Source organism: Dipodomys ordii, unplaced genomic scaffold (genome assembly GCF_000151885.1).
Source record: "Dipodomys ordii isolate 6190 unplaced genomic scaffold, Dord_2.0 Scaffold191, whole genome shotgun sequence".
Taxonomy (NCBI): domain Eukaryota; kingdom Metazoa; phylum Chordata; class Mammalia; order Rodentia; family Heteromyidae; genus Dipodomys; species Dipodomys ordii.
Window position 1 is genome coordinate 946,447 of NW_012267407.1, and position 15,994 is coordinate 962,440.

General features: G+C 52.9%; 2 protein-coding genes across 2 annotated transcripts; both read left to right on the top strand.

Moving 5' to 3' along the window:
* The first annotated feature begins 566 nt into the window (after positions 1-566).
* Rdh13 (retinol dehydrogenase 13 (all-trans/9-cis)) lies at positions 567-7,644 on the top strand. The gene is made up of 7 exons (XM_013034590.1): positions 567-729; positions 1,794-1,912; positions 2,757-2,912; positions 4,392-4,496; positions 5,024-5,236; positions 5,959-6,060; positions 6,685-7,644. Exons 1-7 carry the CDS (start codon positions 665-667, stop codon positions 6,927-6,929), a joined length of 1,005 nt encoding a protein of 334 aa, XP_012890044.1. The 5' UTR covers positions 567-664; the 3' UTR covers positions 6,930-7,644.
* Gp6 (glycoprotein VI (platelet)) lies at positions 7,590-15,073 on the top strand. Its single transcript, XM_013034589.1, has 9 exons — positions 7,590-7,654; positions 8,529-8,618; positions 8,918-8,953; positions 9,069-9,326; positions 10,140-10,424; positions 11,872-11,925; positions 12,277-12,327; positions 13,892-13,963; positions 14,653-15,073. The coding sequence occupies exons 2-9, from the start codon at positions 8,585-8,587 to the stop codon at positions 14,886-14,888; spliced, it is 1,026 nt and encodes a 341-aa protein (XP_012890043.1). The 5' UTR covers positions 7,590-7,654; positions 8,529-8,584; the 3' UTR covers positions 14,889-15,073.
* Positions 15,074-15,994: the final 921 nt, after the last annotated feature.

Consider the following 15,994-nt stretch of genomic DNA (forward strand, 5'->3'; position numbering starts at 1 on the left):
ACACACACACAGAGCGGGACACACACACACAGAGCGGGACACACACACAGAGCGGGACACACACACAGAGCGGGACACACACACACACACAGCCGGACACACACACACACACAGCCCTGGGTTCCTCAGTAACACACACACACGTACACACACAGAAAGCCGGAAGCCCTGGGTTCCTCAGCACCACACACACACACACACCACACAGCCGGAAGTGGCGCTGTGGCTTAGTGGTCGAGTGCTCGCCTTGAGCACAAGGAGCTCAGGGGCAGCGCCCAGGCCCTGAGTTCAGGGCCTCCCTCCCGCCCCCCACAACAGCGGCAGACCCCGAAGACGAACGGGAAGTCGAATGTCTTCTTCACTCCAGAACCTCGCGGCGCCTAGCGGAACGTGACGTCATTCGCCAGCGACGCAGGCCACGCCTCTCGACCTCGCCCTGCCCTCGGCTCCTGAAACTACACTTCCCGGCATCCCATGCGCCAGAAAACGATTCTGATAGGCAGTCTCTCTGGCTCCGCCTGCCCGCCCCGCCCCCTGCGAGTCGGGTCCCGCCTCCTGTCGCCGGGTTCCGGAACCCCTTGCGGAGTTGTCGCGCGGGCCGCGAGGTGCAGCGCGCCGCCTTCTCCGCGGAGACCCCCGGCGGGCGGACCGCGGACCTCCGGGGATGAACCGCTTCCTGCTGCCTGCGTCCGCGCTGGGCGCAGCGGTGGGTGGCGTCGTGCTGTTCAAGTGAGCGCAGGACGGGCCTCTGCCCGGGCCGGCCGGGGGCGCCGCGGGTCCCCGGGGCGGGACGGGGGCCGAGGGTCACCCCGAGGAAGCGCTGGGACCTTCCTTCCTGACCTTTCCTCCGAGGAGGGCGGTGTCCTGGGGTTTGAATTCAGGGCCTGGTGCCTGCTAGGCCTGCGTTCTTGCCCTGACTCCCTTTCGGACTCCGGATTGATCGATTCATGCACCTAGCAAATGCTTAGTGACTGGTTCTCGACAAAGAAAAAAAAAGTACACAGACTACAATACAGACATTAAAAGGACACAAGGGCTGGGAAAGTGGCTCAGTGGTAGAGTGCTGGCCTAGCGTGCAGGAAGCTCTGGATTCGATTCCCCAGTACCACATACACAGAAAGCCAGAGTGGAGCTGTGGCTCAAGTGGTAGAGTGCCAGCCTTGAGCAAAAGAAGCCCAGGGACAGTGCCCAGGCCCTGAGTTCAAATCCCAGAACTGGGAAAAAAAAAAGAAATTAAACGACACACACCAGGCTGACCTGACTTTAAACCCTCATCCCTGATAGAGTAGCCTCTGGCAGGTCCTTGAGATGGTCTTGCTGCTACCTCATTTGGGGATAACAAAAGTATTCAAGCAGAACTTCATGTGCACAGAGCCTTACCTTCTATCTCCAGGAAACTCTTAGGGCAAGGACAGTCATTCCCTTTCTCTACCCTCCCCTCCACTTTATTTATATATTTATTTTGTTCTTTTGGTGATAGTACTGGAGTTTGAACTCAAGGTCTTGTGCTTAGAAAGCAGCAATACGAGGATTGTGGTTTAAGTGCAGCCTGAGTAAAAAGGTTAGTGTAACTTACCTCAATAACAAAGGGGGCCTGTGAGCCCAGCTACTCAGGAGGTGCAGGTGCGAGCATCATAGTCTGAGGCTGGAAAAAATACCAGATCAACTAGAAGAGAAGGACTATGTGCGGCTATCATGGCAATGTGCTTGCCAAACAACCTAGAGGTCCTGAGTTCAAAGCCCAATACTGGAAAACAAAAATCAAAGCTTCCCGTGCCTTCTCTCTCCTTCAGGGACTATGTCACGGGTGGGCTTTGTCCCAGCAAGGCCACCATACCTGGGAAGACAGTCATTGTGACAGGGGCCAACACAGGCATTGGGAAGCAGACTGCCTTGGAACTGGCTAGAAGAGGTACAATCCCACTGTCTTTGTGGGGCTTGGAGTGAGGCTCATGCATCTGTGTGTGTTCCGAGATTTTGTTCAAATGTAACCTACTGAAGCCAGCTCTTGTGATCTGTGGAGGGATGTTTGCATTTTTACCTTCCACAGAAGGTAGGGCATATCTTTTTAACTTCTCTAGGTTAAACTTATGAGGCACCTTTTTCTTTTTCTTTTCTGGTCTGTCGTGGGACTTGAACTCTCGGCCTGGGCACTGTCCCTGCACTCTTAAGCTCAAGGTGAGCACTCTACTGCTTGAGCCACAGTGCCACTTCTAGTTTTCTGGTGGTTTATTGGAGATAAGAGTCTCATGGACTTTCCTTCCCGGACTGGCTTTGAACCGTGATCCTCAGATCTCAGCCTCCTGAGTGGCTAGGATTACAGGCATGAGCCATTGGTGCCCAGCATGAGGCACCTTTTGTTTTTACAAACATTTTTTTGGGGGTCAGGGCCTTGCACTTGCTAGGCAGGTGCCTTACTGCTTGAGCCTCCCCTCCAGCCCTTTCTCCTTTTGTTATTTTTCATATAGGATCTCTGTCTGTCTGTCTCTGTCTCCTTCTGTCTCTCTCTGTCTCTCTCTCTTTTGGCCTGGCCAGCTTGGACTGTAATCCTCCTATTTATACCTATGGCATAGCTGGAATGATAGAATTGTGTACCACCACACCCAGCGCTGGTTGAATGAGATCTCATGAACTTTTTCCTGGGCTGGTCTAAAGTTGGAAACCTCCAAATCTCAGACTCACAAAGAGCTGGGATGACAGGTGTGACCCCTTGCTCCTTTTTTTCCTTCTCATGTTTTTCTGTCCCTGATTTCCAGGAGGCAAGATCATCTTGGCCTGCCGTGACATGGACAAGTGTGAAGCAGCGGCCAGGGACATTCGTGGGGAGACGCTCAACCATCGTGTGAGCGCCTGGCACTTGGACCTGGCTTCCCTCAGATCCATCCAAGAGTTTGCAGTGAAGGTCACTGAGAGTAGGTGGACAGTGCTGGCTTGGCAGGCTGAGGTCTGGGGTGGCTACTGCCTGGGGCTAACCTCTCTACCTAGATTCTGGTCTCACTGTGTCTAGCACTGCCAGCACTTGCTGTCCCCCCTGCCACTGGTTCTCCTGGCAGTGCCTGTCACTGGAGGGTTCTTGATTGTGTGTTGGCTGTCAGCCATGCTGGCTGGAATGTCCATTCTAGAAAGGCAGGCCCTTAACCATGTCATCCACCCCGTGTACCCAGTGCCTGGTAACAGGTGCTTCGAAAATACTTTTTCCATGCGTAATAATTACATGTTTCCACCAGGCTGGTGCTATTATCTTTTCTTTACAAAGGAGGAAAGTGAGTCATGGAAAGCTATGTGATCTGTTCTGGGTCAGAGCAGGGCCAAGATTTGAACCCTGGTCAGCTCCAGAACTTGTGACTTTGCCTGACCAAGGTGAAAGAGATGGTGGTCCATGTGTGGTAGGGGTCTGTGCGGCTCAGGTGTGCTCCCCTGAAAAGAAACACTGGGGTCCTGGCCCCCAGCTGACCTTGTTTGGAGGCAGAATTTTACACACACACACACACACACACACACACACATACACGTAATCAACTTACATTGAGCTCACTAGGGTGGGCCCCAGTTCAACACACCTGTTGTCTTTGAAAAAGGAAATTGGGAGCAGTTTCAGATGTACAAGTCTATAATCCCTGTGGCTCAAGGGAGAGGTGGGAGGATGAGTCTGAGGCCAGCCCAGAAAAAACATGAATCTCTAGATTAAAAGGAAAAGGACTAGGGTGTGGCTCAAGTGGTTTTGCCAATAGTGCTACAAAAAAACAGAAAACAAAAAAACCCCCCACAACCAAATAAAAAGTTCAGCTGGGCACTTGTAGCTCATGCCTGAAATCCTAGCTAATCTAGAGGCTGAGAGCTGAAGATCAAAGTTCAAAGCTAGCCCAGGCAGGAAAGTCTTTGAGACTCTTATCTCCAATTAACCACCAGAAAAGTGGCACTGTGGCTCAAAGTGGTAGAGCATTAGCCTTGAGCAGAAAAGCTCAGGGATAGTGTCCAAGCCTCGAGTTCAAGCCCCATGACTGACAAAAAAAATAAAAAAGGAAATTGAAGCATAGAGGCAGGGACCAATGTACATAGAGGGAAATAGATGTGGGGAACACAGGGAGAAGACAGCCACAAACAAGGAGAAAGGTGGGATGGATTCTGCCTCCAGCTCATTAGGAACTCCTGGGGCCACACCTCAACCCAGGGTTTCCAGCCTCTGCTCTGCCCTCACCAGGTGTCTCCTGTTTGCCCTGTGTGTGGGCCTGAGGGCTTCTCTGGGACACCAGGGGAGATGGGTAGAACCCACCCTAATCCTGATGGGATTAGATGACCTATGCCCAGACCCTGTTTCCAAAAGAGGCCACCTTCCCAGGGCCACTGTCCTCAGCCCTGAGGACCCATCTCCATCCTCACCTGTCTTCCAGAGGAGGAGCGAGTGGACATTCTCATTAACAATGCGGCCGTGATGCGGTGCCCACACTGGACCACTGAGGATGGCTTCGAGATGCAGTTTGGTGTCAACTATCTGGGTGAGCTCTGAGCTGAGGACTGTGATTCTCTTGTTTGCCTGGACTGAGGCTGGGTTCCACCAGGGGTCTGTGTGGGACCTAGCGTGCTTGGGGGAGGGGGGGACTTGCTCCACTCTCAAGACAGCTGGCTGCTCCTGTGGGTGACCTGACAGCTCAGGAAGAGCCTTCATTTGGGTACCAGAGTCTGTGGGTGCTCACGTGACTTACATGAGAACATTTGTGTAGGGCTTGATACACCCTGCAGACCTCTTTCACATAGAGGACTCTTTAATTCTTCATGTGATGGAAGTGCTGTGGACAGCAAGAGTCTGCTCATGGCACATTGCCTGTGTAGGCTTTTTCTCAGTGATCGCCAAGGCAAGATGAGTCTGTAGATGTGCAGTCAGCTTCCAGATGCGAGGCTGGGATAAACTGTGTACTGAAAGTGAGTTTTCACTTTCTTGTGGACTTGGAAAAGTAGGATGCCCGTATGTTGCTGGTGGGAATGAAAAATAAGTGGGGCTTGGTTGTTGGGGACCCTCGTACAGGTCACTTTCTCCTAACTAACCTGCTGATGGACAAGCTGAAAGCTTCAGCCCCCTCCCGTGTCATCAACCTCTCATCCCTGGCCCACATTGCCGGGCACATAGACTTCGATGACCTGAACTGGCAGAAGAGGAAATACAATACCAAAGAAGCCTACTGCCAGAGCAAGCTGGCCGTAGTCCTCTTCACCAAGGAGCTGAGCCGGCAGCTACAAGGTGTGTTGAGTGCCCCGCCTCACTTGTCTTCCTCCTCCTGGAACATCTCTTCTAAAACTCTTGGCTGATAAGACAGGCAGTAGTTCCAGATGGTGTAAAGAGGTGGCTCTCATATGTCTGTGCCCGAGGCAGACATTACTAATCACACCGCATGTCCACCTCTGTGCTCAAGGCAGGCTTCATTAATCAGTCACATCACATGCCCACCTCTGTGCCCAAAGCAGGCATCAATAATCAGTTATAATACATCTCCACCTCTGTGCCCAAGGCAGGCATCACTAACCAACCTTACCACATGCTCACCTCTATACCCAAGGCAGACATCACCAATCAGTCACTGTTCTAATGAGTGGCCATCACCAGGCCTGTCATGGACAGGCTTCTAAGCCAGTGGTTCTCACCTGGGAGTGATTTCCGTCCCTAGAACACATGTGGCATGTCTGTGGCCATGGTTATCATAGCTGGATGTGGGAGGGGATGCTCCTGGTGACTCTCGTGCTGAATCCAGGTGTGGAGTTCACCACTGTGCCTTGCACCAGTCTGTGTCCAAGGCAGCTGTGCTGGGTGGGTGGCCATGTAGCACAGCTGCTTTGTAAGAGGGAGCTACTTGACACAGGTCCCAGAGGAAGGATGGCATGGGTACCATGTGGGCTGCAGGGCCTCCCGGGGAGGGGTGAACCTGGTATCCACCTCCTCTTCACCCCCACTGTGTATTTCCACAGGCACAGGCGTGACTGCCAATGCCCTGCACCCTGGCGTGGCCAGGACAGAGCTGGGCCGGCACACGGGCATGCACAAGTCTGCCTTCTCCAGCTCCCTGCTTGGTGAGTCCCTGCACGGTACCCCCCTTCCCCCTCCCCCTCCTGGCTTAGAACCTCAGTTTCTCATCTACAGCCAGGACCAGAATAGGACCTACCTGACAGTCTCAGCCAAATGAGACCCTCCTGTGCTGGGGCCTGGCCCAGGGTACAGTATAAGCCAAATAAACCAAGCCTGGGAAGGTGGCTCAGTGGTAGAGCGCTTGCCTTGCATGCCTGAGGCCCTGGATTCCTCAGTACCACATAAGCCAAAAGTAAAAAGCCAGAAGTGGCGCTGTGGCTCAAGTGGTAGAGTGCTAGCCTTGAACTGAAGAGCTGAGGGACAGCGCCCAGGCTCAGAGTTCAGGCCCCACAACTGGACCTCCCCCCGAAAAACCCCCCAAAACCAAGCCTTGTTACTTGTAGGAGTTTTTAGTGGGACCAAGACTTTTAATGCACGAGGTGCATTTACTAGGTCAAAATTGTCTTCAGGGGGATGGGACAGGAAATGGGATGGCCTTCTGCAGGCTTCAGGGCTTCAGGTTTTGGGCTGGTCCCTGGGGTGGGCCAGTGGCCTGGGATGGGCTCTAGGGCCCCAGGGCCTCTGTGGGTGGAGGCTGCGTGGACTGAGTGCCCGTGTGCTGGTTGCAGGGCCCTTCTTCTGGCTGCTCTTCAAGAGCCCCCAGCTGGCGGCCCAGCCCAGCACGTACCTGGCCGTGGCAGAGGAGCTGGAGGGCGTTTCCGGAAAATACTTTGATGGATTCAAAGAGAAGGTGCCAGCCCCTGAGGCCGAAGACGAGGAAGTAGCTCGGAGGCTTTGGGCTGAAAGTGCCCGCTTGGTGGGCTTGGATGTGTCCCATTGGTCCCCTGGGAGGGGACATGTCCAGTCCAGGTGACTTCCACTGGATCTGACCCAGGACAGACCTGTGGCAACACTGCCGTCCTCCTCCAGGGGGCACAGCAGCGGTGAGGTGAGCGAGCCTTCCGGCTGGAGACGCTGCTGTGCTCCTGCCTCGTCCTCTTGGGGCAGTGTTGGTTCTGTCCTATCTGGCCCAGTGGTTTAGACTGCAGGTGGGTGCTGGCTGGCTGGTGTGTGCCCTGCTGACATCCGAAGGGGAGGAGGCCTGTCAGGTGGCAGGGGCCGGGGCGGTGGACTCCTGTGTGGCTTCCCGCACCTTCTCTGAACTGGGGCTCTGCAGAACAAGTGTGGAGAGCTTGAGGTCTGGCTGCAGGCGCGGTGAAGGGAGCTGGCATCCATGGGCATCATGCCCAGGCCCTGCTGTTCTGGCCCAGGGCCTGGGTTCCTAAAGGAGGTGGATGCAGACCCAGCCTGGTACCACAGGGCCCCCAGGGCCACAGGGACTGAAATCTATGTCCGCCTGGTGGCGGGCTGCGATCACGACCTCCTTCCAGTTCCTGTGGTTGCTCCAACCTCAGACTTCATTTTTAGTAATAAAAATCCCCAAGGTGTCTTGGAGTTGTGGGTCCTGTTCTCTGCGCATGGGGGAAGGACGGCTGTGTGCTCCCTTTGACACTGTCACAGGGGCTAATGCAGCCGGTGCTGGAGCCTGGAGGAGGTGGAGGCCATGTCTCTGCAGCGGCCACTGATGTCCAGTCTTAGGTACGTCCCTGTTAGGTGTGACAGTCTCTTGACAGGGCGCAGAATCCAGGGACCTCCTGAAAGCTCTGTAATTTAGAACATGGATGCCAGAGATGGAGCTCTGAGTCCTATGGCCCCCAGGAGCCAGAGGCTTGGGGTGGCTGCCCTGTCCAGACTAGGAGGGGGGTGGGGTGGGGGCTGTGGCTCCTGCTGGTGCACCCCCAGTGTGGCTCAGTGGTGAGCACAGAGGATACGCTCAGAGAAGCATTCAGACATCCACATGCTGAACACGGTTCATTCTTGAGCGCCCAAATGCTCTTCCCTAGGGGCTGTGCCATGTTATAGCCATAGCACCAGGGCCCCAGAGCCTCCACAGCCTCATCAGCGTTCATTTTCCAGATTAGAATATTAGTTCAGGGCTGGGAAGGTGGCTCCCAGTGGTAGAGTGCTTGCCTAGCATGCGTGAAGCCCGGGTTCGATTCCTTAGTACCACATACGCAGAAAAAAGCCGGAAGTGGTACTGGGGCTCAAGTGGTAGAGCCCTGGCCTTGAACCAAAGAAGCTTAGGAACAGTGCCCAGGCCCTGAGTTCAAGCCCCAGGACTGGCAAAAAACAAACACATTGTCATAGGCATCTCGCAAGGTGCAAAGCACATTTCTCTAGTGGCTGTGGGGAGTGTGTGGGGGACAAAGACGCCACTCTGGAGGCAGAGGATGATGGGATACCAGGCTGCCCAGAGGAGATAAGTGGAGCCCCTTGAGGTTTGTGTGCAAGTCTTCCTGCCACAGGGACAGGCTTGGCTTGATTAGCATCGGTCAGGGAGAGCCAGGGCTGGGGAGGAAGGGAGGAGGCCATCTCCCATCCCCTCCTCCTGCCCTCTGCTCCCAGCTCCCAGCTCCCAGCCTTCCTCCCTCTTTGGCCGCCGCAGAGCTCAGGACAGGCCGGGCAGCCATGTTACCATCCCTGAGAGCCCTCGTCTGCCTTGGTGAGTCCCGGGAAGGGCCGCGGGAGGGGCCCAGTGCTCCCCACCAAAGGCCAAACAAACTGCTTCTGTGGTGAATTCAGGCGTAGCAGGGACCTTGAAGGGCTGGTCGCCTTTTGTGTGGGAAATTGGAGGCCCAGGGAGGTGGTATGTTTTGTCTGAGCTATTCCAAGTTGTGAGGTCTGGCCCCTGGTGAGGATGTACACTCGCGTGGGCTCCCACTTTCCTCCATGCCCCACAATTCCTTGTGTAGAGGAGAATGCGGATGCATGTGGTCACCATGCTGGTCCTTCTTTCCTCAGGACTGTGTCTTGGGCACTTGATCACGGCCCACAGCGGTGAGTTCTTCTCCCTTACTCCTGGGATGCTTCCTCTGGGTCCACCAGATGTGGGACCCTGGGAGAGGCGCCCTGTTGGCGGTGGGCTGACCTCCATCCTATGCTTGCTTTCCAGGCCGACTCCCTAAGCCTTCCCTGCAGGCTCTGCCCAGCAGCCTGGTGCCCCTGGGCGGCTCGGTGACCATCCTCTGCCAGGGCCCGTGGCCTGTGGATGAGTACCGCCTGGAGAATCTGAGGTCCAAGATGTTTGCAGACCAGGACTCTCTCTCCATCTCAATCATGAGCAGAAGCGATGCTGGGCGCTACCGCTGCTCCTACCAGAATGGGAGCCTCTGGTCCCCGCCCAGTACCCAGCTGGAGCTCATCGCCACTGGTGACTGGAGGGGAGTGTGGGAGGTACCTGCCAGACCCCGGCTACTCAGACTCAGCCCTGGGGCTGGGGGAGGGTAAAAAGTTTCTGTGACTGGGCGCCCGTGGCTCACACCTGTCATCTTAGCTACTTAGGAGGCTGAGATCTGAGGATCACAGTTCAAAACCAGCCTGGGCAGGAAAGTCTATGAGACTCTTATCTCCAACACCCCCCTCTCCCTCCCCCCCATAGAAAACCGGAAGTGGTGCTGTGGCTCAAGTGGTAGAGTGCCTCACCTTGAGCTGAAGAGCTGAGGGACAGTGCCCAGGCCCAGAGTTCAAGCCCCACAACTGACCAAAAAAACCCAAAGTTTGTATGTAAGGGCTGGGGAAGTGGCTCAGTGGTAGAATGCTTGCCTCCCAGCATGAAGCCCTGGGTTCGATTCCTCAGCACCACATACACAGAAAAAGCCAGAAGTTGCACTGTGGCTCAAGTGGTAGAGTGCTAGCCTTGAGCCAAAAAAGCTCAGGGACAGCACCCAGGTCTTGAGTTCAAGCCCCAGGACTGGCACAAAATCCAAACCCAAAAACTCATTGAGGGGAATGTCTCTCAATGTAGGCATTGTGGCGTGAGTGCAGCCATGTCCTCTCGGACATTCTAAGTATGGGAAGTGGTGACCCCTAGGAGGGAGGTGACCCCCTGGGACAGGGCAGGGGGGGCTGTGGAAGGGAGGGGCAGCAGGAAGTTCCTGAGCTGAATGGTAGGTGAGGTGGGGGGCATCCCTGCTCCACAAGGGAGGCCCTGGGCCCATCTTTACTAAACCCTCTTCCCTCCCAGGAGTTTATACCAGGCCCTCGCTCTCGGCTCATCCTGGCCCCTCCGTTTCCCCAGGAGGGAATGTGACCCTACAGTGTCAGACCAGATATGGCTTTGACCAGTTCGCATTGTCCAAGGAGGGGGACAGAGGATCCCACGAGGTGCTCAGGAGATTGTCCCAGCCTGACTTCCTCATGGCCGCTGTGACAGCTGCCCACAGTGGGGCCTACCGCTGCTACAGCTTCTCCAGCAGAGAACCGTACCTGTGGTCTGCGCCCAGCGAGCCCCTGATGCTCACTGTCACAGGTGAGGGCTGCAGACCCAGGCCTCTGCCTGGCCTTCACAGACCTGTGTCAGGATCTGAGAAACCATTACTGTAAAACCTGGATCCTTCTTCAGTCTTCCTGCCCACAGCGAATCATTGCATTTATATCAGATTGTTGCTGTTTTGTTGGTCATACAGCTTGAACTCTGGCCCTGGGTACTGTCCCTGAGCTCTTCAGCTGAAGGCTAGCACTATGCCACTTGGAGCCACAGTGCCACTTCTGGTTTTCTGGTGGTTCATTGGAGATAAGAGTCTCATGGGCTCTCCTGCCTGGGTTGGCTTTGAACCACGATTCTCAGATCTCAGCCTCCTGAGTATCTAGGATTACAGACATGAGCCACTGGTGCCTGGCTGGTTTTATATCTTTTAATAGTTCTTTTTCAGTGTAATTCCAAGGATGTAACACAATCCAAATAAAAATGAATCATCCAGTTTGCTAAAAACAAACACCAAGTGGTAATTATTAGGGAATCAAAATTAGTGAAGAGTTATTACTCCCCCCCCCCCATTTTCTGGTGCTTCTGGACTCTGTAATCTTAATTTTTTAGAGAACAGAAACAAACATTATTAAAGAAGTGATTTTTTTTTGTTTGTTTTTGGTAACCCAAGTAAAGTGGTACACTTAATGTATGGTATTGTAACCATGACTAAAAGTAAAACGAGGAAGTGGCTCTGTGGCTCAAGCGGCAGAGCACTCTCCTTGAGCTGAGGAGCACAGGGACAGCGCCCAAGCCCAGAGTTCAAGCCCCACGACCGACAAAAAAAAATACAAAAGTAAAATAAAGGTACAGGTGGGGTTGCAGCTCAGCAGTAGAGCTCACGCTAGGAGCACCCACCTGGGTTCTAATCACAGCAGCAAGATAAGAATTAACTAATGAACAAGAGGAAAGACACAGCATATGCTTTTCTACTATGACAATTGTAGAGTATAAAGAGCATCTATTAGTTTAGTTGTTCAAGAGAGTTTTGCTTGGATGTACCCATATTCTTTGATCAGACTCATCCCCCTTCCCTCTCCCCAGATCCACCTCGGAAATCTTCCCTGTTCCATTGCACATATGGACATGAAGTACACCATGTTTACCCTCCTTCGCCCTCTCCCTCAATTCCTGTCTCCACTTCTACCCGATCCCAGGCTCAACCCATTTTACATCCTGTCATTGATTGTCTTTTTCAGCGTTTTCTCATTGCTCAAAGGGTTTTACTGTGGCACTATATGCGTGTACATACGGTATTTGGTTTGGATTTAATCATTCACTCTTAACTCCCTGATTCCTCTTATTTAGCAGCTTTTTGTATCTGTCTAGAAGCTTCTCTGTACTCATTCTCTATGTAAGGAAACTGAGCCAGGCATCAGGAATGTTGCATGGTTTTTCCAGGTCCCATGGCTGGCAGAGCACAAACTTCTTTCCTTTTCCACCTTCCCAGGAGCCTCTGCGATCCCTGGGCAGCTGCCCATAGAGCCTCAGTCCTTCCCCCCTGGTGAGTTCATGAGGGTCCGCTCCTGCTGGCTGGAGCATGGGATCCCTCTTCCCTCTCTCTCATCAGTCTACATTTCTTGAACACTTAACGTTTGCACAAAATCCTGTTCATGACCGTGTTTAAATCACAATAACCTCAGAAGAGATATCTCCATGTCTGCCGTTCATGACTGTGCCAATTGTTTCCAGCCATGGAGAGACAGGGGCTTAAGTCTCAGGTTCTTTTGAATCTGTCTTGTGCCTGGTAGTGGGCCATCAGAGAAAGAAGGTTTAGGGAGCCCAGGTATCCAAAGGGGGTCTGGAGTGTAGAAACTTCTGGAAAGAACTGATGATACTTCCTTCACCATCACAGAAGCCTCCAGGAATCCGGTCATCTCACCCGCCACAGAAGTTTCCACGACTGGTAAGTGACGGGACACTTAAAGCTGGGCAGAAAGGAGTGTGCTGGTGGTGCTGTGTGCTTGTAATCTGCTCCCTTGGGCCTCTGACCCTATCCTGGGAAAGCTCAGTCTGATACAATGCCTGGAGACTTGGAGCGCCTGAAAAGACCACCAGGGACCAAAGATCAATGCAAGCGACAATGAGTTGTTTATTGACGAGCTCGAGCATGGACCCCTCTGTGCACTGATGTCTGAGTGCAGAGAGAGGCCCCCAGCACAGAGTTACAGCACCTTTTATATGTTCTTTGGTAGGGGTAAGGCCTCAGTATGTATTGGCAATGAATCAATACACCACACAGGAAATTTAAATCATAATTCTAGTGGATGATTGGCGCAATACAAAGTGGGAAAAGGACTGGGGCTAATAACTCATCAGGCTAACGAGCTATTGTGCTCTAAACTAATTAGACGGTACTTCTAGGGTAACTTAGGAGAATTGGTTGCCAGATGGCCATTATCTCTGACCCCGACCCAGGGGAAGTGGTTGCCAGGCAGCCACTATCTCAGATCCTAGGCCTGGGAAAGTGGTCTGGAATGTGTATTTTGTCAGGTACTCCCTGCCAGAGGGTTGTTAATTTAAGCTCCAGATCCGGGAGTGTCTGGGGCTCAAGGGCAGGTAGAATAGCAGCTGCATTCTTCAAGCAGGTCTAATACAAAATGGCAAATACAGGTCTATCTGGTTATATATATCACACTTCTCACTGAAGGCAGAGGATGGGCAGGAGGAGGACACTGAAGCCAATGCAGAGGAGCATTCTGGGTAGGCTGGCCATCTCCAAGATGGCACACAGCAAGCTTGGATGGGAAGACCTTCACCCCTCCCTACACGTTGCTCTCTGGAGGAAGTGCTCACATGTGATCCCATCTCTGTGTGGAGCCTGTGCTAGCCCTGCAAGACAGACCCCTGGGGCTAGCTTGGATGTCTCCACCAGGCCCACATGGCCCTGGCTGCCTTTAGGCTCCTGAGCTCAGAAAGTTCTTCCTAATTCTATGGTCGGATTCTTCCCATTCTCTGTCCTCAGTGTCTGAAGTCTTCTAGTTTTCCCTCAGAACATAGACTGGCTAGATTCCACGTGACCCTTCTGTGGATCCCAGCCACTCAGAGCCACTCCAGACTCCAGGGTCCCCAGGTTGCCTGTTCTTGTCTTTCCCTCCATTTCCTGTGTCTTCTGTTCCTTAAGAAAGGGTTGGGGGGCTGGGAAGGTGGCTTAGTGGTAGAGCGCTTGCCTTGAATGCCCGAGGCCCTGGGTTCGATTCCTCAGCACCACATAAGCAAGAAGAATAAAAGCTGGAAATGGCGCTGTGGCTCAAGTGGTAGAGCTCTAGCCTTGAGCTGAAGAGCTGAGGGACAGTGCCCAGGCCCAGAGTTCAGGCCCCACGACCAGACCCCCCCAAAAAGAAAGAAAGAAAGAAAGAAAGGATTGGATCGGAGCAGCCTGACTCTGTAGTTCATGCTGTCCTGGGGTGCTGCCTGCTTGGCGTGTATGTTCACATCTAGAAAGGAGAAATGGTTCCGTTTGTTCACAGCCCGGCTTTCTGGATTCCCAGGGAAGTCTGCGGACCTCACTTTATCTTCAGAAGGCTCCAGCCCTCCACTTGGTAAGCGCATCTCCCCTCTTAGCCTCCATGTCTTTACCTAGAGCAGAGTCCTTTCCTGGTACGGGGTGAAGCTTGATCTTCTTGGGTTCTGCTAGGCAAAACATTAGAGAGAGAGGGTGAAATATTACCATAAAGAGTCCAAAATCAGGCTGGGAATGTGGCTTAGTGGTCGAGTGCTTGCCTCGCATGCATGAAGCCCTGAGTACACAGAAAAAGCCGCAAGTAGTGCTGTGGCTCAAGTGGTAGAGCGCCAGCCTTGAGCTAAAGAAGCTCAGGGACAGTGCTCAGGCCCTGAGTTCAAGCCCCAGGACTAGCCAAAAAATGAAAGAGGAGTCCAAAACTGGCCAAGGATTTGGTGGGTAAGTCAAGATTTTCAGTAAGAGTCAGAGGAAGAAGTTTCCTTTCTCTCCACAGCCTTGTAACTTTCTTCTCAGTCAGGTGACAGGTAGAATATGTGTCTAGGGGAAGAGGGGCTATAGGAGGCCTGTATGCCACACATGGGAAGGGCACCGTGTTGACATGGAGCTGGCCCAGTGCTGGCTTTGGTGGGAAGGAAATAGGCATCTCAGCCAGTAGAGGAGGTTCTCAGAGACAGCTGACTGTGAGAAGCCAGGCTGGGCTAGAAGATGGCCTTTGCCAGTTACCTGCTCCCTCTTCCTGTCACCTTCTCCCACCTTTCTTCCTGCCAGGTCCAGCCCACCAGGACTACACCAAGGGGAACCTGATCCGGATATGTCTTGGTGTTACAATTCTGGCACTCCTGGCAGGGTTCCTGGCAAAGGACTGGCACAGCCGGAAGAAACCCCTGCTGCACAGAGTCAGAGCTGTGCAGAGGCCCCTCCCACTGCTCCCAAAGACCCCAAGATCCCATGGCTGCCCGCATGAGGAGGAGTCAGATGTGCAGAAACATAGATACCACCGTTAGCTCTCGGCAGTCATCACAGCCCATGGGTGGGGAGGTGGCGGGAGGAGTGGGGGTGAAGGGCTTCGGGGTCGAGAGGAAGGCAGGGCACCCTGCCCTCCTCTCTCCCATCAAAGAGTAGTGCCGGCATCTCCCCATTGTCTGTCCACTGAGTCTGAGGGAGGCCTGTTTGTGTGAGTTAAAAATTAAGGTTAATTTCATGTTACATGAACTTTGCCTCAATAAATATTATTAGAAAAATCCCTGCTCCCCACTTCTTATTTCTGTGTGGGGCTACCCGTCCTAGAGTCACTTGGGATTATTCTAGAAGAATGTCCCTTTCACTGTCACTGGGCCCAGCATCCTGGGATTGCCACCTCCCTGGAAATGGAAGCTAATTTGTGATTTGTGAGTGGTAAGCAGAACTAGGATAGAAAAGTCTCAGAATTGTTTTAACTGTGTAACCTGTGGTTAACAGGCCCAAAGGAATCTAGTACCAGTGCCCTGTTGGGATTTGTTAAAAAAAAACAGCACTGGTATTACTCAGGTGTTCACGATGTTATTGAAAATGCTAGGGCATTGTCATGGATCTCATTTATTGCGTGTTGGTTTCCTGCTTGATTATTCTGTGCAGTGACACAGAGATCCATGTTGACTTTATAGGGAGATGGGTGAATACTAGCTGACACCGTAATGGCACAGAACCCCACGCAGCAGCCTTGGGCAGTGATTGCATTGTGCTTAGGTCAAGGGAAACACCAGTCTAAGAATTCAGCCTGGGTGCTGTCCCTGAGCTGTTGTACCTTGTTTTGCAAGAACAAAGAGGCAATGATAGGGGTCCAAAACTGAGCTAGGGGGTGCAGCTCCACGGTAAAGTACTTGTCTAGCATGTGTGAGACCCTGGGTTCAATACCCTAGCTGAAAGAAAAAGTTCCAAATATTGTGGGTTTGTAGAAGTATTTGGTTGAGTATTTGTCAGGCAGTTATCTGTGTAGGTCCAAATATACCAGAATTGGCTAGGGATGTAGCTGAGTTCTAGAGTACTTGCTTAATATGTGCAAAGACCCAGATTTTATGCTCAATACAAGGAAAAAATAATACAGAATCAAGTGAAGATTGGTAGAAACCAT

Bases quoted from the DNA above. Each gene is read 5' to 3' on its own strand.
- Rdh13 (XM_013034590.1), top strand. From the start codon at position 665: ATGAACCGCTTCCTGCTGCCTGCGTCCGCGCTGGGCGCAGCGGTGGGT. The intron at 730-1,793 runs GTGAGCGCAGGA...TCTCTCCTTCAG, and splicing joins GGTGGCGTCGTGCTGTTCAA to GGACTATGTCACGGGTGGGC. The intron at 6,061-6,684 runs GTGAGTCCCTGC...TGCTGGTTGCAG, and splicing joins CTTCTCCAGCTCCCTGCTTG to GGCCCTTCTTCTGGCTGCTC.
- Gp6 (XM_013034589.1), top strand. From the start codon at position 8,585: ATGTTACCATCCCTGAGAGCCCTCGTCTGCCTTG. The intron at 8,619-8,917 runs GTGAGTCCCGGG...TTCTTTCCTCAG, and splicing joins GAGAGCCCTCGTCTGCCTTG to GACTGTGTCTTGGGCACTTG. The intron at 11,926-12,276 runs GTGAGTTCATGA...TCACCATCACAG, and splicing joins GCCTCAGTCCTTCCCCCCTG to AAGCCTCCAGGAATCCGGTC.